Source organism: Corapipo altera, unplaced genomic scaffold (assembly GCF_003945725.1).
Source record: "Corapipo altera isolate COAL_440 unplaced genomic scaffold, ASM394572v1 61411, whole genome shotgun sequence".
NCBI lineage: Eukaryota > Metazoa > Chordata > Aves > Passeriformes > Pipridae > Corapipo > Corapipo altera.
Window position 1 is genome coordinate 9,040,037 of NW_020884875.1, and position 25,903 is coordinate 9,065,939.

General features: G+C 36.9%; 2 protein-coding genes across 6 annotated transcripts in view; one reads left to right on the forward strand and one right to left on the reverse strand.

Moving 5' to 3' along the window:
- Positions 1-2,819, forward strand: part of TRAPPC13 (trafficking protein particle complex 13) — a 26,161-nt gene extending 23,342 nt beyond the window's left edge. For 3 of the 4 annotated variants that reach the window (XM_027635003.1, XM_027635005.1, XM_027635006.1), the window contains one exon: positions 17-2,819. In XM_027635003.1, the coding sequence (XP_027490804.1) occupies positions 17-121 (105 nt within the window). In that variant the 3' untranslated portion in view covers positions 122-2,819. The remainder of the gene's footprint in view (positions 1-16) is intronic. The other variant, XM_027635007.1, reaches the window with a different exon arrangement.
- SGTB (small glutamine rich tetratricopeptide repeat containing beta) lies at positions 1,254-25,892 on the reverse strand. 2 transcript variants are annotated; one of them, XM_027635009.1, is made up of 11 exons: positions 25,631-25,892; positions 24,029-24,224; positions 18,878-18,981; positions 18,069-18,138; positions 14,373-14,472; positions 12,017-12,121; positions 9,037-9,175; positions 8,887-8,949; positions 6,298-6,335; positions 5,969-6,052; positions 1,254-4,554 (listed from the first exon to the last, which is right to left on the reverse strand). In XM_027635009.1, the coding sequence occupies exons 2-11, from the start codon at positions 24,126-24,128 to the stop codon at positions 4,443-4,445; spliced, it is 915 nt and encodes a 304-aa protein (XP_027490810.1). In that variant the 5' UTR covers positions 24,129-24,224; positions 25,631-25,892; the 3' UTR covers positions 1,254-4,442. The 2 variants fall into 2 exon arrangements, with proteins under 2 accessions (XP_027490810.1, XP_027490809.1); XM_027635008.1 differs by having other exon boundaries at positions 24,029-24,156; positions 25,631-25,891.
- Between the last annotated feature and the right edge of the window lie 11 nt (positions 25,893-25,903).

The following is a 25,903-nucleotide window of genomic DNA, read 5'->3' on the forward strand; positions in this document are numbered from 1 at the left end:
TATTTTTCCTTTCTAGAGTGTCTCTGGCTTAAGACTTACAGACACGTTTTTGAAGAGAACATATGAGTATGATGATATTGCACAAGTCTGTGTAGTTTCTTCTGGAGTCAAACAAAGCTGAAGAAAAAAATTCTGTGGTTCTGCTGTGCTTGCTTTTTTTTACCAACTTCTTGATGTTTTTGCCATCAAATCATACAAAATCCCTATATAGCTGTAAATGTAATTGTGATGATTTAATTTCTCTGAGCATTTCTTGAATGTTTTAAAATCTTTTAAAAACATGCATATGCATTTTATCTACTAAAAATAAAACCTTTGAAAAAAGTGTAGTTGTAGCAAATTATATTGCAGTAACATAACATCACCTCAGCATGGGAATGAGACTGAAAAAAATAGTAGCAATTTATACTTACTTTTGTAACTATAATTATTTTTTAATTATTTAAACCATTTAAAAATTATGGTTCTGACAAAACTGCTTCAGTTTGAAGGAACTGACCATTTAAAGAGAAGCTCCTGGAATGTAAACCCCTAAAAGAAATATTTTGGAGTACCTCGCATGACAGTGTATTTGCATGGTACACGCACAGACATAGGAAATACAACTTGATAAAGGTATGACATGAGAGAGTGCAGCTGGCACTGTTGGGGCACTGGCAGCTACAAAGTGGATTATCAGCCAAAGACTCTGCTGGTTGTGGCTCAGTCTTTGAAAAGGAGTAATACAGCAAATCTGGCCCAGTTATCTGCAGTCATGAGCAGAGTTGTGTGTCCCTGCAATACAGGGCATGCTGTAAACAGGCAAGTTGTTTCCCAGTTAGTAGGGAACTGAAAACTAAAACTGAAATATCTATGGTCACCCAGAGGTAGCCATTTAATAGAGAAAATGGTGATTGTCTTTGCTAGTTTAACACTAGGTAAACTAAGTGTTAAAGATTCTAATCAACAGCTTCTTGTATTTCTTAGCTGCCATGTTGGTAATTAGCTACCTTGGTTAGTTTTGACAGTATTTTACTTAAGGCTTTCCTATGTATAAAATCTGTAACCATAGAATTCAATTTTAAAATATTGTACAAATTTAGGACCAGCTTCCTAAAATGAGGGAGTAAGTCCATATAGGAAAAAAATTAATTAGAACTCTATCCTGACTATCTAATAAAATGCAGAGCAACCAACATGAACAGGTATTTTAAAGAATGCAATTTAGCTGCTACATTAGATACATTAACAGATTAAACCAGTAAAACCACAACTATCCAGACAAAAAAGTAAATAACTTTATTTATAATATATCCGCAAGATAAACTGACACAAATTGAAGGAGATGCAACCATATGGTAATAAGAGGTAGGAGAGATACAGAAATGGTAGAGAAGCTGCATTATGCCAGTATGACTTTTTGTAACCATGAAACAGTTATTCTAAGTTGCACACAATTCTTTCTCAGTATGAGTGATTTTACTTTGTACTTGTTACAAGACTAGAAGTGCAAACTGAAACAATTTCTAAACTGAATATTTCATTAGGTATCTTTCAGACATAGTTAGACAAATATACTCCCACGCAAGCAGATTACAGGAGTTCACAGTTAAGTGCAAAATATCTTCCTCTCTTTCTTATATGCTGATATAAAACCAATTAGGTGTAAATCCTTATTTGCTCAGTTAAATGATAAACTGCAATTAAATTAAAGAAATTTACAGGGATTGTGGTTTAGCAAGATGAAAAGTGCAGTTACTACACAGGAAAAGATTCCTTCTTCACCCTGTGATTAAGACGTTGCATGACAGAAACAATCTAGCCTATTCAAGGAAAAGCAGACTTTAGCATAAATGCTCTCTCTGTTCCTGGATTCAATGGAAAAGCATGTAATGAGAGCTCCTGTTACTGGTTTCACTGTTTTTTGTCTAGGCTATAAAGCCCTTTTTGTTAATATACAAAAAACAAAGATTGTTTACTAGTGGCAGTATGTTTAATTGTGGCAGTTAAAGCACGTTTCTGAAGGGTTAGCTAATACCATCAACGTTTTAATAAATACTCTGTATTATCTCTACTGGAGTAAACCCTAAACATGACAGTATTGTAGCATGTGAAATATTACAACTCTATGAAGGTGATTTCAAGAGTAGTTTTCCAGGTAACTAACCAATGCTTAATTCCATTTAACCTTGGGGATTATTCTTCCATAAATCCAGTGAGCTACAGAACTTGTACTTGACAGTATAACTTCTACGGCCACTCTTTGAATAGTAATATAGTCTGTCATTCTTAAGGAACTCTCAAGAAGTTCTTGACATTCTTTCTGTCTTAAAGTAAAAAGGTAACTGACTGCATCAAGATTGCTGTCACAAAGTAAGGATAAATTGAGTTTGTGGAGAGATACTGGCAGTGCTGTCCAGTCCACTTTGGATGTATTGGTTCCCCCATCAAAGTTAGTGAAACACACTTTTGAGCCGTTGAAGATATGAAAGAGAGAACTACGATGAACTGTGAAGTTAAGGAGGATATATGCTAGGAGCAGTGCTTCGCTCCTGACACAACATACTACTCCAAGTAATGTACAAACACTTGTACAGTGTATGTAGCCCACCTACAGCAGCCATCAGTCTTTTCTGTAAATGGTATCCTGTCCTGCTAAATGTAACTTTTAACAGTTTTCTTGGGATCTGAGCTACCTCTGAAAAAAGATCCTGTTAGGGATTTTCTTTTTTGTCAGCAGATGTTAAGTTATAAACTCTTACATGGAAATGTATTTAATGTAAAGCTTAAGTATCTCCACAGCCTCAAAAAAAAGCACCTACACCAACTTAAAGAGAGAATTTAAAAAAAAAAAATAATGCTGTATATAGGCAAGCTCTATTCAATAAAGTATGAAACTTAAAAAAGCTATTAAGCTTTACATCTTTATTCAACAGATGCTAATATGGATTTCCTAGTTTTGTGTTTTCTCCAATTCCTTTCATTTCTCAATGGATCCAGCTGCACTTTTCTCCCTGGTTTCGCAGATAAAGACTCATGCCATAGATGTACACTTGTAATTTGTTAGAATCAAGTACATTACTTGTCTCCATTTGCTTCTACTTGAGGAACTCTTTTTTGAGCACAAGATCAATCAGATATAAAGTCTGAGGTTCAGGAGTTCCTGTGTATTTCTCCATTTTGGAGTCTGTTACTCTTCCACATACCTTCTTCCAGACTAACTGGCCAACAAAGATCACTTTGTCTTAGAAATCACAGCAGGCTCCTCAAATTGGTTTGGATATACAAAGAGGAAGCCTCCCTAGAGTAAGAACAAGTGTTTGAAACAGAAAGCAATGTTAACAGTAAGCAGAGTAAAAAAGTTAACATCATAAAAGTACAGAAGAGCAGTGGTCTCTGAAAGAGTAAGATTAACTGAGCAAGAAAAGCCAGGTTAGGAAGAGAAATACTAAGTGGAAAAATCCTGACAATATAACCATCATTTCATGTGTACTTATACTTAAAAAAAATCCCCAATTGTTTAAGCCAGTGCTTTACCACACAGGAATAGAAAAAGAATCCTTCTAAGGCAGTTCTTTTTTTAATAAATTTTCAGTACTAGTTATTTGTATAGTCACAGGCTCAGTTTTAGCTTATAACAGTTAAGAATTTTAAGCTTATGCTAAATACTGCATACATAATGTAATACAGCTTGCCATGCCTAGGAACATAGTGCCGTAATGCTGACCTCCAGGGCTACCATCATTATGTGAGGGTATATGTGGCAGTAGAAAAGCCTAAAACTGCCTAAAACTTTCCCTTCCCAAGCCAAGTTTCACTTTGATTTCTGTGTATTATCCTACACAGAATTATTGTCTTCTCTTTCTCTATGATTTCTGGTACTCCTTCATATGGAATCATCTCTCTCCCTCCTGCCCAGTAAAGTTGAAAAACATGTTACTCATGATGGCCCCTTTACAGGCTTAAAGAAACAGACTTCTAAAGCATTAGTGTTAGGTATGATCTAAGGGCACAGCAAATGGGCCTGTTATTTCAATATCTGACAGAGAGTACAGCCATCATGGTTCTCATTGTAAGAATAATTCTCATTGTAAGAATAACGTGCCTTTTACAGCAGCATTTTAGAATTAAGTTGTTATGCAAGATCAGCCCACTGCAAAACTCCTTCCCCCTCAATAGCCCTGGAGATCATTCTAATGCACATATTGAAATGACTTGGACTTGAGGATTTTAATAAACCACCTATTCAGTGTATTAATTTTCAGAGGAGTAACTAGACATAAACGCTATGTTCCAAGTTATGTGCAAGAGATCTGTTTAACAGATTTATTCTTGTTTGCAAACACACACAAAGAATTTTCTGTCTTCTATTCAAGCAGAAGAGTTACAATGGTGCTTTTGCTACTAACTATGGTATGCATTCTCAGGTTGTATATCATTCCAATTCACATGCCTCCTTGAAGTCAGGAATGCTCTTCAGTGCTCCCGCTCAAATATCTGCTCCGGATATGATTTCTCAGTTGCTCTATGAGCTCAGGGTTCTGTTGCTGTATCTGCTGTGCAAACTGCTGCCCCCTGTGTTGAAGTGAAATCAGAAAGTGAAAGCAGCACTTGTAAGAAAACGGGCTATCCCGATACAGCTGAAAAGTGCATTACATTGGAGTTACGACTAAAGATGACTTGATTTATAGTATCAAGGTATTTGTAGTATTATGACTTTATCTGGTTAAAGTGTCTCCAAACAGGATTATCATGAAATATTTATTTTCATTCTTTAGCACTTCTACTTGATAACATAGAGGAAAAAGTATTACCTTACACAGTAAAACAACACATCTGCTCCAGTGATTTGTTGCCTTCTTTTTGAGAGGATTTATTCTAATTGTTTAAAATAACTACTCTTAGAGCTGAAGTGCAACCTTATGTTAGCTTTCCAGAAATACAGTGTGCAGCTGCCAGCTTCTACTTGTGAACGAGATGTCATTAGTAGAAAGTAAGCATACTATTACATCCTTATGTCTTGTATGACTGAAGTAATATCAGTAATCTCTGTAACAGTTGTAGCTTAAGAGTTAAATTAATAGGTGACATTAACTCCATGTAGAAGGTAAGTATAACACTGGTTTACTAGAAAAAAACAAGTAAGTAAAAAAATACTACTTCACAAATAGCCTGGCTTGGCTTCTCTGTAATTTCTGCATTTTGCCCAAGCAGCAAATTATCAAGACAACTTTAAACCACAGTGCAGGTTGAAGAAAAGCCACCATTTTCATATATCTCTGTGTTTTTTGTGAAAATAGCATTTGGTTTTTGCAGTGGCACATCCCTATCTGTGATGTAAATTATAAATTACTACTGCCCTGAAAGGGCAAAACTTAAAAATAGTTAGAAGTGTGCTAGAATGCTGAAATAAAGTAAAATTGTATTCCTTTAAGAGAACTTGGCATATAAGCAAACTGCATGCTTTTGTGGAGACCTTTCCAGATGGATTTTATCATCACTGTACTAGAAAAGCCTTAGGTTCTGGGTTTTGTAAAGGTACTCTTCCTCTTACTGTGTTCTCTGAAACCTTCCTCATCTAAATGGAGGGATGCCAGAGCAGAACCTATGATGTGTTAAGTAAATCTGTAGCTTTTCTAATGATTGTCTGGGATATCAGGTAGTCAGTTTATCCACACAATTTGAAAGCACATGTAGGAGTACTTAAAGATTTAAAGGAATGTTTTTAATAAGTGGCATTAGAAGATAACGGTGTATGAGAACCAGATAGCAAAACTGAGCAGTTCAGTCATTCTAACTGATGGAAATGTACAAAGCAAACAAACAAAATTGTGGGAAACAAGTCTTAAGAGTTGTCAGTTTTAATAACAAATAGGCATACAGTGGGACTAGGCCACAGTATAATTGGCTTGACACTATCCCTTTTAAATAGATGTTGCAGTGATCCTACTACAACTGTAACAGATAAAACTATGCAGTTCTTACTTACGCATGAATCAGGCTAGACAAATCTGACAGGCCACCAACCCCGGCAGCAGGGCCACCAATAGCATTGGACATCATCCCCGACATCCTGGAAGAGTTAGCACAGTGTTGGCATTGAGGCGGGCAGGGACCTTTATAGTAAGCAGTAAACCCTAGTTCTTTTTTGAATTGCTGGGAAGAAATAGGCTGCAAGCAGAAGAAACTACAGTAGTTTTATTTACACTAAGTAAAAATAAAATTACCTTTTCAGAATACAGTACTATACACTTTTCCTCTTATTAATTCAAACCTCTAAAGACATTTGTTTTAATTGCACTCCATTTTAATACTTACAGTTGTTGAACTTGAGGATTTTGCATTAAGCTTGCTGCCTAGAATAGACAACATATAGCTGAAATTATAACCCATTTACTACTTAGGTATCACTTAGAAAAGTGTGGGGAACAAAAAAACCAAAAAAACCCCACATGCTGTATTCTGTTTTATTACAAAATTAAGCTAAGTTTATGTCTTCTGCAAAAGGAATCACTACAGGAATGTATTTCAAGGATATGAAGCTGAGACAATTTGTTACATGTTGGCTAAAAAATAGTGGTTACAGATTCAGACATGAAAAATATGACAGGAAGCCAGTAAAAATAAAAACCCCAGTACCAGAAAACTAAAAAAACCGAAACAAACAAAGCATTGAAGACTTTCAAGGACAAAGATTTTCTACTAGGCTTTTTGATGAAAAGTTTGTATTTTGCTGCTTTCCTGCCTGGATAAATTAAATTCGCAACTATTATTATTACTAGGTATTAATAGTTAAGATTATTGCCATAATACATTGTGGAGTAAGCAGTGCACAGTTTTGTGGTAACATGTATCTTCTGTGGTAATAGTATCTCTTCCTACTTTGTAATAAACATGAGCTTATTTAAATTTCTCATTCAAAGATACCTCTAAAATTATACTGTGTTTACCATAGTGTAAAGGTGTCTATGGACAGATGCTATAGAATAAACAATGTGATATTTTAATGTTAGTAACATAATTCCTGCAGAAATCAGTGTCTGGATGAATAGACCACCAACAGGCACAACAGAGTACCTTCTTATTCACTGTCTTACTAAAGGTACTACAAACCCCAGATATATCCAGTATTCATTTCATTGATCAATATATTGCCATTTATAGATATATCTCAAAAGTAAATCAACTTTTTTCTCTAGTTAACAGTTGGATATAAAATGCCAAATTCAGGCGAATGCTATGGTTAATACAGAATTCTGGTTTAGTTTCTGCTATCAGTAATAAGGCTGATCTAGCTTAGGGGCCCAAATGGAGACTACAAGCCTCTAAGTCAGACAGTGAGGCAATTTTTCCCTTAAAAGCAAAACAAATAACTACATGTCAGGAAGATAAGTCATTCATTCCTGAATAAATGCACCATGTTCTAGGCATGTGACCAGGCATCTTCTGCAAATGATGCAAAACATCCTTTCCCCCAAGTTATTTCCATACTGAAGAGTATATTTTGATTCTAAACAGACACAGACTGAGTACATCATGTGACCAGTGAAGTGGTACACAGAGTTCCAGTGCAATTTCATCACAAATGCCATCAGAGAACTCACTCACTCCTTCCTTACATACCATTTCTATTATTTGGACCATGGGTGCTGGTTTTGGCTGGGGTAGAGTTAACTTTCTTCATAGTAGGGGGCTGTGCTTTGGATTTGTGCTGAACACAGAGGTTGATAAGAAGGAGATGATTTTGTTATTGCTAAGCAGAGCTTACAAAGAGCCAAGGCCTCTTCTGTTTTTTGTGCTGCCTCACTAGTGAGGGGGTTGGGAAGAGAGACAGCCAGGACAGGTAACCCCAACTGACCAAAGGGATATTCCAGACATCATGATCAGTATATAAAGCTGGGGGGAAAGAAGGAGGAAGGGGGTACATTTGGAATGATGGCATTTGTCCTCCCAAGTAACCATTACACATGATGGGGCCCAGCTCTCCTGGGGATGGCTGAACACCTGCCTGCCCATGGAAAGCAGTGAATTAATTCCTCAGTTTTCTTTGCTTATGTGCAGGGGTTTGCCTTCCCTATTAAACTTTCTGTATCTCGATGCACAAATTTTCCAGCTTTCACCCTTCTGATTTGCTCCTTGATCCTGCTGATGGGGGAGTGAGCAAGCAGCTGCATGGGGCTTGGCTGCTGAGTGGCTGTGAAACCACACCACCAGATATATGGATCTTTTTTGAATACAGTGCACTTCTACACAAAAGCATTGATTGCAATGTCCTGTTCCAGTGAAGCTACCTAAGGGCTGGTAAAGTTTTAACTGTGTTCTCAAAGGAAGTAAGTTGGTTGGTTGGGGTTTTTTTTGGGGGGGTGGGGGAGGGAGGTTGCATTTCGTTTTCTCCAAATTCCATTCTACAAAGTTCACTAATTCCATTTAGCTAAGAAAGCTAAATTGTACTGGAAGTAAAGGAATGCACTATATGTTATTTATATTTGTTGTCTGAACACTTAAGGATGTCAGGGATAATTTGAAACAGTAAGAACAGAAAGGTCTCAAGTAGTTCTCCCCAAGAGTTACTTTAGTCCTTGTATTCATTGTTAACTGCTTTGTGAAGAATAGAAGAAATTTTCATCATGCCATCGACAAGTGTTTTACTATCAAACCATCTACAAAAACAGCACAGCTGACCTATGTATGTTGTAAGATAGAATCCATTGGAAATAAGACAGGCACTACAGCAGATTTATACTTCGCTTCTTGTTTTAAGTGTAAAATTACATAGAAAAGTTGAAATTCTATGTAATACAACCATTGCTATAATAGTAATTAAAACTGCTTGGCTCATTAAACAAGAGCTTTTCTTAAAAATTCATTTTTAAAAACAAGATAATGTCAAGCTTGAGATATACTCACCATACTAATGAAGGCAGGATTGTTTATCAAGCTTGCCATGTCAAAACTCAATCCAGTTCCAGTCTACAAACAAATTGCAATCGAAGGTAAGTTTATCTAAAAACTCCCAGTTGAAACTGTTGTAAATAAAGAGATGCAGAGCTAACTTACAGGACTGGACATGTCTCTCAGTTTCTGTTCTGCTATTTTCAAATTTGACTTATAAGAGTCATTCTCTGGATCAAGATCCAGTGCTTTTTGGTAACTGGTAACTGCTTCTTCATATTTATTCACTGAGGTCAGAGCCAACCTAATGTGAAGTAAAGAAATCCTGGGTAGAACATAAACGACCATCAAAAAATATAATGATACATTTTCCGTTCTAAGTGAAACAGTATCTCACAACTGATTTTTTAGCTTGATCACTAAATTAAAACAAGTTTTGCTACTGTGGTACTACTGCTTAGTGTAAGCACTTGTTTTTGCAGAAAAGATGATCCCTCAAGAACTCATCTTGCATTGTCTGTTTCATATATATATGCAAGTTTCATGAAAAATTCCTTGGCATCATCTAGTGATTTAGTCTCTATTTTGAGAGTACAAGCTGGATCCAGCATCTGTGACTTTTTGCATAAGCTCAGTAATTCCTCCAAGTGTTTCTTCCAGTCCTTTTGATCCAAGAGTTTATTTAGAAACGTACATGGGCAAGTTGGGCAAAGATAGTCCAGTAATTATCACTAACATGACTTCTGCAACTTCAAGAAAACAAATAGTGGACCCACAAGTTTCAGCATAACAGATTTTTGTCTCAGGATCAGTGCAAAGGTTCTCCTTAAGGCTTCAACAGTTGACTTCAACAGTTGACAAATAAGTTAAATGGCATAGTAATAAGATGCTGTAAGAAACCCTTGTATCAGGGAAGCCTGCTTAATATTTTGAAAAAGACTCTTCTCCAGCAGTTCATGAGAATACAGGACAGATCTACTTTTTAAAACAGAATTGTTTTCAAATTCGATTACTACATTTAAAACATCTTTCTTTGAACTATTCCAGAAGTCCATCTGGTTGTGGTTTCAATTCTATCCTCTACTGTATTTTCAGTTTATACTGACCAAAACCCTAAACTGATCTTTTCCACCTTTTGTAAAAAATCTGTGTAAGCCACATTCAGCTATTTAGTACTCTAGTCCCCTCTTTTGATATGTGCTGAGCTAGAAAGACTGGGGTGGTAAGCCTGTGCTTACCCAATGACAAACCTTAGTCTTTTGTCTCAGGCAAGCAAGTTCAACATGTTAAACACATCAGTGACAGCCATCACTCTCAGTAAAAGTGTGAAACGCCAGGAGTTTCCAGTATTGCTCCTGGAGGAACCCATACAATATTAGTGTCTGCTTTCTCAACACAGTTATCCTCATAAAAAACATTCTCCCTTTTTGGCCCATTAACTTGCCAAAATAGTTTCTGACCAGACAAGAAGTGCAATCCGTTATTTCTGTGATGCAATAGTGCTTTTTACAGAAAAAGTATTTTAGAGCATTTTACAGAGAGAGTTTCTTGGAATACAGTACAAGTCAGAACAGCAGGCAAACATTTCTTTGGTCACAATTCCTACCCAGACAGGTGCTTTTTCAGGGTCATGCTGGAAGTATCGCTTTAAATTGATACTCCCACTTTAAAATGGCTCCCATCTCTGAATACTTCTGCATCTTTCTGTGACATATAAAGAATTTCTGTCAAATCCTGAGAAAAACTGATATGCCTGCATCATATTGTCAGAAAACACATCTTCTTCAGTTGAGAAGGTTTCTGCACTTGGGAGTTTTGTTTACTAAACATCATTCAGCCTATGCCATGTTTATGCTATGTTTACTCATCTGCTGAGCTAAGCAGTGACTTGTAGCTCAAAATATGTCCTCTATTAAAACAGACAATCAAAAAAGAGAAGCTTGATTGCCTGAGAATGGTCCCACCTATACTGTGTATCAAAGGAACACTAGTCTTACACCCAAAACTCTAAAATAACCTCCAGTCTCCAATTAATCCAGCCTGTAGCTTCCCTCCCTATCACTGAAGTCAAGGGATCTTGGGTTGTGCTGTATGAAGAAACGATCTAAAGAGAATTGAATAGAACAAAACCAATTCAACAACCAATTCAGCCTAAAATTTCCAAATGAATTAATCATCTCAAAAGCTACTTAGTCTATGTTTGTATTAATAAAATAAACTGTATCATGGAAAGTTTTCAAGTGATAGAATTCCATCGTATTTTATGTTAAAATAAATGTTCCTGGCATGGTTTTGTCCCAGGTCAACATGCATTATCGCAAACAATTTTGGGGCATGGTTCAGAATTTAACACAGACCAATGCAGTTTAGTAATAGGTCATTTGGATGTGGCCACTCCATACTGCAAACTAGATTTTAATAACATGGACATGAGCCATTTTGTGCCAACTTACCCAACAAACAATCCTAAGCATTTTTTAATTTACTGGTATTGAAAAAACCTTAAAAGCCATATGCACCATTCAGCCCACAACCACAGTGTGTTCAATGACTGAAAAAGAAAAGCTACACATCTTGGAAGAATGGCCCTTCACTCAAGTCAGCAGCCTATTCAGAGCATTCCTGACATTCTTTTCAGATAACTCACTGCCTCAAGAGGCTATACAGTTAATCTCTCAGATACTACTGAGAAAAACTACCAAAGAGACATAGCTTAGTCTTGCTAAAATATTTGCATCCAAAGATCTATTGAACAGAAAAATTAAGCCTCTATTCTTAGTAGTGAGAAGTCCCAGTGCTGTTCTCTAGCAGCATCATTAGCAGATCCACCATTCCAACTGCAGGATTTTGATTACTCATAACTAGGTTGAAGGTAGAAAAAACCCATCATGACTTTCTAAACTGAACTTGCAAAGTTGATAAATTGAAAGAAAAATACTGAAAACTATTGAAATCTGATAAAAATGCTGATATCAAAAATATATAAAAAGAGCTGACAGCCTAATAGGGTCATCCTCAGAAAATTGCTAGACTTTCAGAACAAGAATGTCAGCTAAGTAAAACAACCTGGCTCCACTTCCTTCAGAAACTCAATGGTGATTTACATGTGGGGTTTTAGTGTTTACCCAGATTTGTATTAGCTTACCCCATTCTTCCATATGCTTTGCTGTACTTTGGATCTATTGCTATAGCATTCTCACAGTCCTTTATTGCTTCCCTGTAGTTGCTGAGCTTACTGTGAGCAGCAGCCCTAAGAAAAAGATGGTAAGGAAAGGAGAGAGCTTTGTCAAAAAAAACCCCAAACCAACAATAAAAGAAAAAATCCCAAGCTTAGACACTCACATGTTAGTCTTAACTGACTTTTCATTCACTATTTAGACAATCCTTACCTTTCCTCAATTAAGTAGAGTGAGCAAATGTTATGTGTGTAAGTGCATTGCTAGACTATGGTTTTGGAGAACACGCACTCACCTTTGAGGACACATAGGACAAATAATTCTAAGGAACAGTTTTAGATCCAGTAGATGACTATGCACAAAATAAATCATAAAACCTATTACAAGAAGTGAAACTCTCAAGTAATACTTTACATAAAATCCTTGTTTAAGGAAAAGTATTGTATAAAATTGGCATTTTCCAGCAAGAAGTATAGTTTTACAGGTATTCGAAGGAATGCTGTGATTTTTCCCTGCTCAGTTTTTTTAGAAGTCAACTCATGCTTGCAGGTAACTCAGAATACCATTTCTCAATAACTTCTGAATTACTAAATTACAATTGCATTTCTGTACTGGAGAAATACTGAATGTTGCAGATGTTAATATAATAAGATTAAAGACTTGGCCAAATTAAAAAGGACACATTAATAACCAAAACTTCCCCAGTCTGAAAGGTCTCAAATTTGTTCTTTCTTGGTTTAAAATACTATAGTAGAAATAAAGCCTTTTTCTTTTTTACTAGGATTCCTTTCTCCTGCGATCACCTCCAAACTGCACGATTTTTTCTGACTTGGATTAAAATGTCTTCAAAATGGGACTACTCAACTATTTTAAATATTTGGACTGTTTAACATTTGTCACACTCCACAGATGCCAGTGGAGATTTACAAATAAAATGGTACAGTACTTAATCTTGCATGTGTTTGAACAGAAAATGTTTTTTCCATATTCACAAAAAAAATTATACGGCCAGTTAAAATTTCAAGGGTATCTCAGCTTTCTTTTTCTCACTGCTGTGAGTAAAAAGAAATACCATTGAAGGCAGTATGTCTCCATGGCTCCCAAAGAAGGTCAAGAAAGATAAGGCCTATATTTACGCAAGTACCACATCACCCACAAAATTCCAAGCATCTTATGTTTTCTTTTAAGTAATTACATACAACACTGTGCTGATCAACATCAAGACTCATTTTGGTCCTCACAAATGTGATAGGTGATGATGAAACACACAGAGTAAAGTATTTCTACTTTTGCCAATTACAGATTTGGTGCTTAAGCCCATTCTCCTAAGGAAACTCCCAGAGATTTTGGGAAGCTTTTCAATCTGGTCTTAATTTCCATTTTATACCTGGATTCACTAATGTGATGAGTTTTCCCAAGGAAAATAGATGATTTACACTTTGAACTGCTATCTTAAGTATGTAAAATATTAACAAACCACACATTTCCTTTCCCTTTACATTTGCCTCAAAACACTGAATCTTTCATTTTTATTTATCACAAACTAAATTCTGGAGTAATGGAAACACTGCTCTTAAACTAGAATATTTCACTGGGTACACTGCCACAAGGTCAGATTGACAGCACTTAAGTTAATATATCCTAAATCCTTAAATTAATAATGGAGGTACTCTGGAAGGAGGCTCATTCCAGCAGGGCTCACAGATGAGACTGCCTTTGCTCTTAGGCTGGTCTTCCAGGCAGCAGAAACGTACTGCTGCAACTGGGTTAACATGCACTGCCAGGCTCATCTGCTGCTGAATCACTACGTCTTCACTATGGTGAAGAACAGATTTTATAACGAAACCACAAAAGCAGCACTGTTATTTTTCAGCAGGTCACACATTAAAATGCTGAATATTTATAAAATGCATGAAATCTCATGGTATTCCCACACTGATGATTTTTTTCCTCAGGGAAAGCCAGCACTAGGGGAGATACAAGATGGCACATGAGTCACTACACCACCAGAAAAAAAAAAAAAGGCTTTTACTACTCTCAACAGACTGGAAATCACAGCCTATGCTATGATTTAATGTAGACAACCTAACTCACAAAACCTGATCTCAAAAACGTTACCAGGCATTTTAAAGCCCATATTACACCTTTAACTGATACAGAGATGCTGAATGAACTCTAACTTCAGATATTTTTCAAATCTAACCAAATAAATTCTGAATACTGAAGTTTTCTAGCCCTGTGTTGCTTTGACCTACTTCACAATTTATCTTTAAAATAATGTTAATCAAGTTCAGGAATGAAAGGTGTGTATCATTTTGATTTTACCTGTTGCAGTAATAGACTGCATTGTTTGGATCCAGTTGTATAGCCCTAGTGTAACAATCCACTGCAGCACCATAATTTTCTTCTTTCATATGATTATTACCTGAAATAAATTACAAAAAGCTCTTAAATAGTTAGAAGATATGGTGCTCTGTATGAAACAAATAGAGCAGCTACCTTACATTATTTATATAAGGGAATTATGACTGCCCTTTTTTGAGATACATTCTCTTAAACAGAATTGGCAGGGAATAATGAAATAAAAATATCTATGTCTGTAAAGCTTATTATGTACACTGTAGTCCACCACATAAACCATCCTCTTCTCATTTGGTATTTCACACTTTCCAGTTAGTTTCTGCTGTTAAGCAAAGATCACTTCATTGAGAACTGTAACTGTAATTGCAGTTCTACTCTAGTATAGACTCAGTCTTAACTGTCTTTGCAAGCCTCATAATCCAGTAGGCTACATTCATAATCCAGTAGGCTACATTAATTTCTTAATTTCATTTTCTTATACGTCCCAAAAACTTGCTTGTACCTATATAACATGAAAAATCAAACAACAGCAAAACTAAGCACATAAGTCCCACTTTTGTGATACTATGTAGTTAATTGAATAAGATAATGAAAAGTATGTATAGCACCAGCAATCTAAAATGACTCAAAGGTAAAATTTCTAACCAACAAAGCTCAGAACTTCTACTCTAAAACAAAGTTTCACATTTCCTACTTTTTAAGTCCATCAGAAAAAAAACCCCAGAAACATTTATATAACTTCTCTACAGACAGAAAATTCTGCAGTAATCTCTTTCAAAACAAAAGACACTTTACACATTCTTTTGTCCCCAACACAGGGCAGTCTTTCTAGTTTCTGTCTTTCCTAATGACATAGAAGTAAAGTAAAAATCCTAGTTCTGAGTGCCTCAGTTTATGATTGTCCCTGGGTCCTGCAATTATCGATTTTTGGCCTGCTAGATCCTACAGAAGCCTTGGTTTCCCAGAAATGTCAAGAAATCATCAGGAAAACTATAGACTTCCACTGACTTCCTTGTATTTTGGGAAAATATTTGAACCTTATCCTAAAACAAACAGGAGAAGGAACAGGTCAGTAGGTTACTACTGATGCAGATAACGGCAAAAGCAAAGGCTGGAAAAGTTCAGTCAGTGCAACTGAGTCTCTGACAGAAAGCAAAAGACTGTGGAGCAAGCAGTCCTAAGTGTTCGTACTAACTGAAAACAACTGGTTTTGAGTTTCTTTTTAAACATGGAGAACTTAATAAAAAAAACCAGATTAAAGTCACTAAGTGTCATCAAGGTAGTACAAAATTATCTCTTCCCAATAGTGCTATTCTTATCGTAACTATAGTCACCAATCCCTTCCAGCGAGAAGGCAAACAAACTGTAATTGCATGTATACCCTTCAAATACATACAGAATGTAACAATATCTTTCTAATTTCTAGAGGCCCACTATCTACACAGCTTTCCTTTGTTCTAAGGTAAAGATCTGTACACTAAATCCAATTGTCAGATAAAAAATTTGTAAGTTAGCTGCACTCAACAAAATTGCAACAGTTAATGTTCCTTTAAAACAAAACTGCCATCAGTGACCATGAACGTCAGAATTGATGATACTGCTCTGAACTAAAGATGACCTGTGGTACAGAGCTAAATTTGATCTAATATCAGAGCATACTTTTCGCGCTCTCTCTCTTTCCTGCTCCAACTTGGCTAAAGGAAAACATAAAAATAGCTGGACCTACTAACTCTGCTGAGATAAGGAAAAGCAACTGTATTATTCTATTTTAACATCATACAAAAACTCTTAAGACCAAAAAACCCCACAAATGGTTATACTTTCTGAACATGTGTCCTCTACAGGGAAAATACTACTTATTGTTATAATTTATGCTGTGGTAATACACAGATCTTTTTAGGATGAGACCATCATTACACTATACAAACCTGTACAATCTGTGCTCTTACACAGGTTACATTAAGCCAAAGTGTCAAGTGATATGCAAGTGTAGGCAAGTAAATTCAAGTATTTACTAGTCTGAAGGGTACATTATGTTCTGGTTTTCTAATGACCCAGAAAGACAATTTGGCTATCCGATTTTGTTTTGCTATTCATTAGTTAACTTCTACAAGTATTAGGGCTGAGTTTTCGGAGCAGAGGAGGAGCAGGCTGATGGCCACAAAGATGAGGGAAGTTATTCCATTAGTAACGACATACAGATAATATGAGGAAATCAGAGTTATAGAATTACAGTATTATAGAAGATACAGGTCAAATGGACTTCCTCAAGTTACCTAGTTCATTTCCGTAATTCAGGGCCAAAAATACTACTCACTGAAAAGCATGATAGTGGTCAATATGCATATGAAAATGCACCATTAGAAAGCAGTAAGTTTTAATTTTATTACAGGAAATTAACCAGAGGCATTTCAAGCAGTTCTAAACTGCTCACTAATGCCCTTGACAGCTAACACTTGAAATGGTCCATCAAAATTTAGACACTTTCAATTTTCTCAGTAGAGCCATGGAATTCCTTTTGTAAAACCATACAAAGACATGGATTTAAAATAGCTGGAACATCTGGAAAGTGCTGACCATCCCTACAGTCCAATAACCATACTGATAGCTACAAGTGTTCTTCACTTTTCATGAGCTGACAGAAACAGACAGCAAAATGAAAAGCTAGCATGCACCACAGGTATGTTATGACTTACAAACAAATTTTCACTTGTGACCCGACCATGTTTGAGCTCTTTACCCTTCGAATTAAAGAGCTAATGAGCAACTTCAAGAATTAGGAAAACTTACTTTCAGAGCCAGTAATGGACTGCATTCATGACTACAGATGACCAGTTTTAAGATAAGACAGACATGGAACTCATTTTACTCACTGTCAAAAACAGCAGAACTTTTTCCACATTATTGTCCTGCAACTTTTGAGAGAGTTACATCTGCCTTGTAATTGACATTTATTTATTTTTTCCTATAAAACTCAACTATCTGAAAATTCAACAGGTTACAAAAAACGTGATTTATAAAGCTTCAATCCATAGCAATTCCTAACACTTTTCAGGGCTACCTGCTTTTTTCCCCTCCCCTCTCTTCTTTTTTGAAGGGAAATAACACGGATGCTTTCTTAGGTGGTATTAGTAAAGACTTCTGTGGTACAGCTGCGTTTCCTCACAGAACAGCAATAACAGCTGTGAAAGGGAAAATAAACAACTGGCTTGTCTGTGATTATAAAGCACACAAATGATTTCACATATGTGAAATACTAACCCCAGTAAGTTCACAAGAATTTTTGCATTGGCGTAAGCTCTTTACCATCACATAACCATTTCAATATAAGTAGAAACTTGAAGAACAATTCCATGGACAAACAGAGAAATCTATAATATGCCAAAAAATAGCTGTTCATTCTTTAAAGCTTCTGCCAAATTCACATGTTATCCCTTACTTTTTAAGCAACCTCCAGAGCAGGGAGAGAATAAACAATATTTTCTTTGCTCCCAGATGGAGCAATCAATTAGACCTCATACAACATAACAGTCACCAGAGAATATAAACTGAAGTTTTTCGTGGGGTGTGTGTTGCCCAGCTGCTATACTATCACTACCCATGATAACCCAAAAATATAATAAGAGCATAAGACAGTTTATTTCTAAGTTCATTACAAACCTTCATCCTTCAGTTGGTCAGCCTTTACAACATTCTCTGGTAAAGAACCTGAGAGAGGCAGCATGTCATTCTGTATGGGAAAAAAAACAAGGGTTTTTTTGCATTAAAATATAAACCCCAATTTTATTAAAAATTTCTGGGCAGCATTGTGTCAACAAACAACCAGATTTTCTGTAGTGTACAGGAAGTGTGAAAGAATTAAACATCACTAACACATCCTTAGAAGAAAAAGATAGCTTGCTTTCTGCTACTGAAAAAACCTTATGGCTCACCATGTGTTTTAAGGAAATCAAGGAGAAGATAGCTGGTATCTCTTCAGTCTTGTTTTCTTAACTCTGACTTTCCTGTTTACCATTCTGATGGTTCCTGTACTTGGGATCTCAGATAATATGTATTATTAGTACACACTTTTGAAGTTCCCATTTTAAGGTTAGTGTTCAAAATTGAGCAATTAAATTACTTCCAGAAAGGAGTGAGAAGCGTCAAAAGACTATCAATAACACACATCAGATATTTATCTCTGGGAATTGCAAAATGCTTAACTGAAGGATAAAAACCTTGAAATGAGAATGAGACATCCACTATTGAGTAATTTTCTGGAATTGTCCTTGTCTAGCTGAAATTAATTCCTCCCACTGCCCCAAAAGATTCTCATAATGTTAGCCTCTTATAGAAAATTAACTTTTCTCATGTTTTCCTTTAAGTTATCACATCATTTTGACCTATAGAGCACTTAAAGATTGTGCATTCAATATGAAACCTTAGCACATATTGGCAGAGTAACTCTAGAATCTAAATGAAACTCTTACCTTGTGAATAGAGTTTGTGAACATTTCTATCAAATGCTGTGGGGGTGCAAGATGAGTATCTTCCAGGTTAATCTTAAACACAGTCTCCAGACACTGAATTGCAACTTAAAAGGAAAAAAAAAAAATCACCATTTTCTCAAAAGAAGCATAACTTCACTAATTTATTTATAAAGCTGTGACTCACTTCCTTATTCAGCTAGTAAAAGCAGCTCTTTGGAATAAATCATAAAATAGAGAGGCTACCTGATCCCCATAAAATTGGCTTGCTGAAAAATATCTAAGATATACACAATCCATAGATAGTTTGGCCATTATTTTTCAAGCAATTTAAAAATTTTATTTCAGTTCTGTGAGTCATTTAAAGCCTTTTTTTAAAATATAAAAATATAAGGATTTAACAAAAGCACAAAATACAAGCTCATAATACAACTATGCATGTGCATGTGCCACACACCCCACCTCAAAACATCACAACTACCACATATCTGAGTGGCATAACAGCTGGAAGGAAACTGCTCACCTTTACTGTAAAGAATAAAGGCAAGATACTTGTTATTCTTATCTTTTTTTTGTAACAAAATATATTCATTTGAAGACACTGTTTATTAATAAAATGCTGCATTAATCACAAACCTTTATTCTATTAAAAATATATATGCAGTATCCTTTCACATGTTCAGTTGTGTAAGGATTAAATGGCCCTCCCAAACCTGCAATAATGCAAATGCACTTACAGTAGGCAATTCTAAAAAAAGGAGAGCCATATACCTAACTAAAGTTTTAAATGTGCTCGCATATTTTTAGGCAAAAGAAGATCAGTAGCAATTACTGTATACAAGTCTGGAGAGAGATATATACATTCTGTTATTGACACTACTGTGACTTATATAATTATTTTCCCTATAATCTTAAGAATCTAGTAGACTGCTTTTATTAAGGTATATAATCTAAATGTTTTAGACTTAAAAGTGAGGAGGAACAAAGAAGAGTCTTTGTAAAGCCTATTTTGAACAGAAAAACAGCTTTTTTTAAGTCAAGATATACAAGACAGACAACCAGGAGTATCTGAATTCAAATTAGGTATCAGTAAAAACAGATTCTTAGTATTTAAACTGACCTTCAGGTCAATGTTAATATAACAAATATATTTTGAATTCTTAGTTTCATCATAATAAACCTGAACACTAACCCAAAACTAGTAAAGTAAAATTTCTGAAAGTTAACAACAGTAAGGCCAGTTTGAGGAGCCTGTTTTCTATGTCACAGCTGGCAGAAAGGGTGGGGGAAGTAGATTTGTGAAACAGATAGTAAAACCTGGAAGATGTAATTTTTAAAAAAAAGGGCAACATAAAATAGAAATCATTCACAAAAAAGTAAAGTATGATAAAAAGTTAAGGTTGATAACATGTAACAATTGAATACACTGCTAAATATGCATGCAAGTTGCTCCTCTTAAAAATTTATCAATTTGTCAGGTTCTAAATTACCCAGTAAGAGTGCTGAAGGATTTGGGTTAAACTTCTTTGTCTCCTGCTATGTAGAAAAATTTAGTTCTTTGTATAGTAAACACTGATATATGCCGGATTCTGAATTACATATTAATAGTACTTATTACCAGGCCTATCATAAAATCAGTGGAATTACACATCTCTTTTTTCCTTATATGACTTAATAGGAAGCCTCTTGCAACAGTTTACTTACCAGTCTTCCTCACCAACTTATTTTTACCTAAAGGCACTCCCTTTTCAGAATGCCTTATACAATCTGTAGTTTTGCATAAATTTAAGATACAACCTCCTCCCTTATCTTTCTCAAAGCATTAAGTTAGTGACACCAAATCTCTATGATATAGGAGAGTTTTGCAAAATGCAGCAGTGCAAATTATGCGTAAACAAAACAATTCTGAGTATAGTATTATTACTCAGCATTTCCATTAAATAATCAGTTGTTACAGTGAACTCCCATATTTCTCCTTTAAGTGAAAAATGGAATTTTTATTCCTTCTAATCTATCTATGATGTGTGTAATAAAATTAGGAGCTCTTATGGGATGAATCCATAGGTTAGAATAATAACAACTGGTTAACATCCAAGCCAACAACAGAAACCCACATAAAAATAAACACTGCCAAAACAGACACTTTTCCAAATCAGAAGATGTAATAGGTTGTGACAAGACCTATAACTACTCTACTTTAATGTTACATGAAAACCTGACCCCAGTAAAGTCAAAGGAGTGAAGACTTGTTTTCACTAGAGAAGTACCTCAGGAGGTCATGCTACCCCCGTTATCAAAGCAAGCACCATCCACTGCTGCAAGTTCAATATTATCAGTGAGTTGGGAAGACCTGATACACTATGTGAGCTATTCATCTTTTCCTGTGTCTGATTTCAAAGGCCAAAGTTATCTGTTCTCCTGATCAGCTCCAACATCACACACACTTTCAGAGGCCTCAGCTTGAACTGACCACCGTGCAAATCCAAACAGGTCCCTGCTGAACGGCTGGGACTCACAGACACACCCACTATCTGACAATAGGAGCAACTGGGCTATGCTGGAGCCTAGCTCTGTATTCCCAATGCCACATAGCTCCAGGATTTTTTGCCACCCTAATACAAATTGCAAGCAACATGAAGGCATGAGAGCCAACATGCAGGCTGTTGATCGCTGAATAATGCGCATGAATTGGGCTGCTGAGGCCCCTTTAGTACTCATTACCATCCTTCTTCATCTTGCATATAACCTTCCCTGTGTCAAGTATTGTATGCATCACCTGCCCTCCTGTTTTGGAAACACTGCCTTAAAGAAATTACTTGTGGTACATTGATCATAGAAGTAAGAAAAAAAAATAAATCACAGCCTTGTGCATGTTGTAGATATTTTGTCTTAAGTCCACAGAAATCGGTGCTGTGAAAGAAAGAAGGGAGGGGAGGGAGGGGGGAGTAACTGCCATTTAAACATGGTCTAAAATATAACTTAGAAGAAGTGAAATTTCTAGATCATACAAAATAGTTGAGCACTAACCACCAAAAGACCTGTATCACTGCTCTAGATCCTAGGGTATTATGTTTCTCTGGTCTACCTTCCAATTACTCTGCTTCTCAAAATAAGGCATTTTTATTCATCAAGCAAGTACAAAATTCCTTGAGGAAATTTACACTGTCATTGACATCCCTATATAACTCACACAAGCAGAATGAAGGTTATCAACAAAAATGGAGTGTGAATGCACTCTAGACTTGTATTTTCAGAAGGTCTCAATTTTATTTGCAATCTTCTGGCTCTTTTTGTTGTTTTATGGGAAATGGGAACTGTTTGACTTACTTCTTGGCAGTCACTTAATCAGTCAGTGTTTTATCTTTTCACAGACATAAAGTACCGACAAAAACTATCAGTCAAGTTTTTTGATCCCTTATGTCTCCATCTAACATTAAATACTTCAATGGGTAGGACTTGGGCTACTGCTGCTCTACATGTACTAAAGATATTTTGCACAACTGAGTCAATTTTTCCGAATGCCCGCCTCCTACCCTCTAACACATAGCATATGGTACTGCGCTTGTGGCAGCACAGAGTTCTAAAATTAGGATTTCAGATCTGCATTAAATTGCTAAATTTTGCATCAGTATTTAAGCACAACTGAGGTTTTATAATATTTTTTATTTAGAAAACTGAATCTTAAAAGTTGATTCCTTCATATAGACATTGGTTAAGGTTGCTCTAAGACATGTTATCAGGTAAAATTTCAATCATAACCCAATGTTTATCAGTTTCATTATAAAAACAAAAGGAATACTCTTCATCTCTCATTATATATGATCTTCAAAAACGTTTTCTTTCATCAGCTGAATATCATCATAATCTGATACAGGTTAAATTCATTTGATGGCTACTACTTTTCAAATGTACAAAATACTCCAGATTATTATATAAAACCAAATCTTTTAGCTTTTATTCCTTCGGAACTATCCTTTGAATAGAATGACACAAAGGTTTCTTTCTTATTTACTTTGGTGAACAACCACACTGTAAAACCAAGAGACACTAGAATGAACCACATCCAGGTTTATCTTTTAAGTTTACGCTTCTAAGAAGCAGGACTTGCTTTGTACCTCAGCAAAGTCTCTCCACACCTCAGATTTCACAGAATTTAGTAACCTACTGCCTGAAATTACTTACTGCACTGCTGGTCCTAGACTTCTCCCTCTTACCTCCAAATTCCTCCTCTGGTTGAATGACCAAAGACTGCTTGAAACAGTGCAGAGGTCTTTTAAAAAGATGCTATGAAATGCATCTGATTCTTTCTTTCTTAATTCCAAATTGTGATACCACCTGACATGAAGTATCAAGAAATTAGGAAAAAGGAATAAGAGCAGTGTGAAGGAGGAAGGCAGACATCATGAAGTTACAAAGACTTAATGACTGCCTATCAATAAAGGCTATCTGTCCACAGCTATGTACGCAGACAGATGAACTTGGGTGTATAACAGAAGTTATACTGAAAATACTTACTACCATGTGCTCTTTGGAACCACTACTGAAGTGAAAAAAAACCTCAAAGCATTTATTTTATTTTCCATGTTCTTAGGATGTCTTAGCCTTCCCTTGTAAATTACGTGGAATTCTGGCAAGTACCAAACAGGAGTTCTTCCCATAAACCAAACCCAACGTATGATAATTGTTTTACTTCCTCGGTGGCAAGCAGAGCTACTAAGAGATATAAAACGCAGAAAGAACCCAAATATAAAAGAGAAAAATAATCAGCAGGTAAAAATTTGTGGGACATATACACAAGTTATTACTAGGGTCTGCATTACAGCACTGCTTAATTTAGAATCTAGAATTGTTGAGGTTAGAAAAAGACCTCTACAATTGATGTGATTCAAAGTGTGTTTCTCAAAATTAAGGTAGTACACATGTAACTTTAGAATATTTTTTAAGTTGAAGATGTCCTAAAATTAATAATCTCAGAAACATTAAGATCATGATCTTATTCACAGATAATATTAGATGGCAGTTTTAGTTAGTCACTCCAGTTACTTTCTGTGATATTATATATAAAGCAATGTAACACCTGTATATATACATATATATATACACACATATATATACATATGTATATATATATATATCAGCATCTTTATCGCTTACCTTCCAAGCTTTCTTGTTCATCTGGAGTAAAAGTATCCATCTGACTCTGCTGTCTCAAGAAATGGATGACGGCATAAACCAAGCGCTTGACTGATGACATATTGAAATTGATTCAGTTTCTCCTATGTCTTAAAAACAACAGGATCTCTTATTTCAGAAAATTAATTCCTACAGTATTCCAGTCTCCTAGTGACCTCAGTAACAAGTACATACAATACACAAAACCTTAAAAGCCCAATAACATGGATTAGGGAAAACTGCTACGATTATCTAGCCTAACTATCATCAAAAAAGTACATATTTCCTCTGATTCATTACTGCAAGAAAGTTGAATCAGAATCACAGAAGGGACGCACAAAGATCATCAAGTCCAACTCTCAAGTGCATGGCCCATCACCAAGGTTAAATTAATTTAGTGACTTATTTTTCATTTATAGGGAGTTCTTTTATGGTTTTACTTTTATTTCTAAGACACATGCACTTGCAAGAAGGAGCATGTGCTGAGGTCAAAACCAATTAAAAAGCCACAGTGATAAATATAATAATATAAAGAAATATACTTCAATAAAAGGTGTTTGTTCTTTGGTGTGACATGGGTGTTATACTTTAATCAAAGATGTTCTCTGGTGTTACATGGTGTTATACTTGAATAAAAGGTGTTCGTTCTTTGGTGTGACATGGGTGTTATACTTTAATAAAAGATGTTCTCTGGTGTGACATGGTGTTATACTTGAATAAAAGGTGTTCCTTCTTTGGTGTGATGTGGGTGTTATACTTTAATAAAAGATGTTCTGTGGTGTGACATGGTGCTACGGAACAGTTCATTATCACTTTGGACAAAGAAGTGGAACACTGTGACCTCAGTACACACTTGTGATTAGAGACACTACTGGCTCAGTCTGATTTCCATTTAGCATCAGCTAGGAGTTACATAACCTCGAGGACAATTTTAGTTAAAACTTTCCAAGTCATTTTTCCTTAAATCCTTTTGATTTGAAAGGGTACAACCCTGTCCAGCTATCGGAGCAAAGCAGGTTTAAAAGTGAGCATTAAATGAATGGTAAGACCAGGGTCAGCCCCTCGCTCCATTATTTTCTCCCCACAACGCGAAAGCGAATCGGTGTGCGGCCAAACCCACGCCACGCAAATCCCGGCGTGGGGACGGGGAGAGCCAGGAGGGCCGGGGGAGCACGGCCGGGGGCACCGGGGGAGCACGGCCGGGGGGCACCGGGGGAGCACGGCCGGGGGGCACCGGGGGAGCACGGCCGGGGGCACCGGGGGAGCACGGCCGGGGGGCACCGGGGGTCCCCGACCAGCTTCCCCCCGAAGGGGCAGCGCGGGTTCCAGCGCCCGGGCGCGCCCCCGCGGCCTCGGAGGGGAGCCGCGCTCCCACCCCCCGCCCACCTCCGCGTTCTCCCCCGGCCCAGGGCCGCTCGCTCGGGCTCCAAGGACAGCCCTGCACCGCCCGGCACCGCGGGGACCGCGGCCGCACCGCCCGGGGTCCGATCTTCCCCCCCCCCGCCCCCGAGCTCTGCGCACTGGGAGTGCGGGGAGGCGGCGCGGAGCCCCCTCGCCCCCGCGGGAACGAGGCATCTCTCTTACCGTGCGAGAGCCGGCGAGTCCGCGCCGCCGGCGGCTGGCAGAGAGCAGGGACGCGGGGCCGGAGGAGGCGGTGGCGGAAGCGGATGCGCAGGGCGGCGGCGGAGCGGGGCTAAGGGCTGCGCTCGCCGGTGGACAGAGGGCGGGGGGGCGACGGGAGTGAAGCCGGTCCTTCCTATGTTTCTTCCTCCTCCTGTCCGTCCTTCCTTCTCCTCTCCTCTTCCTTCTCTAGTCCTTCCTACTCCTAGTCCTTCCTACTCCTAGTCCTTCCTACTC

Bases quoted from the DNA above. Each gene is read 5' to 3' on its own strand.
- SGTB (XM_027635009.1), bottom strand. From the start codon at position 24,128: ATGTCATCAGTCAAGCGCTTGGTTTATGCCGTCATCCATTTCTTGAGA. The intron at 6,053-6,297 runs GTAAGTATTAAA...TAACTCTTCCAG, and splicing joins AATCCTCAAGTTCAACAACT to GATGTCGGGGATGATGTCCA. The intron at 4,555-5,968 runs GTAAGTAAGAAC...ACTTCAACACAG, and splicing joins TTGTCTAGCCTGATTCATGC to GGGGCAGCAGTTTGCACAGC.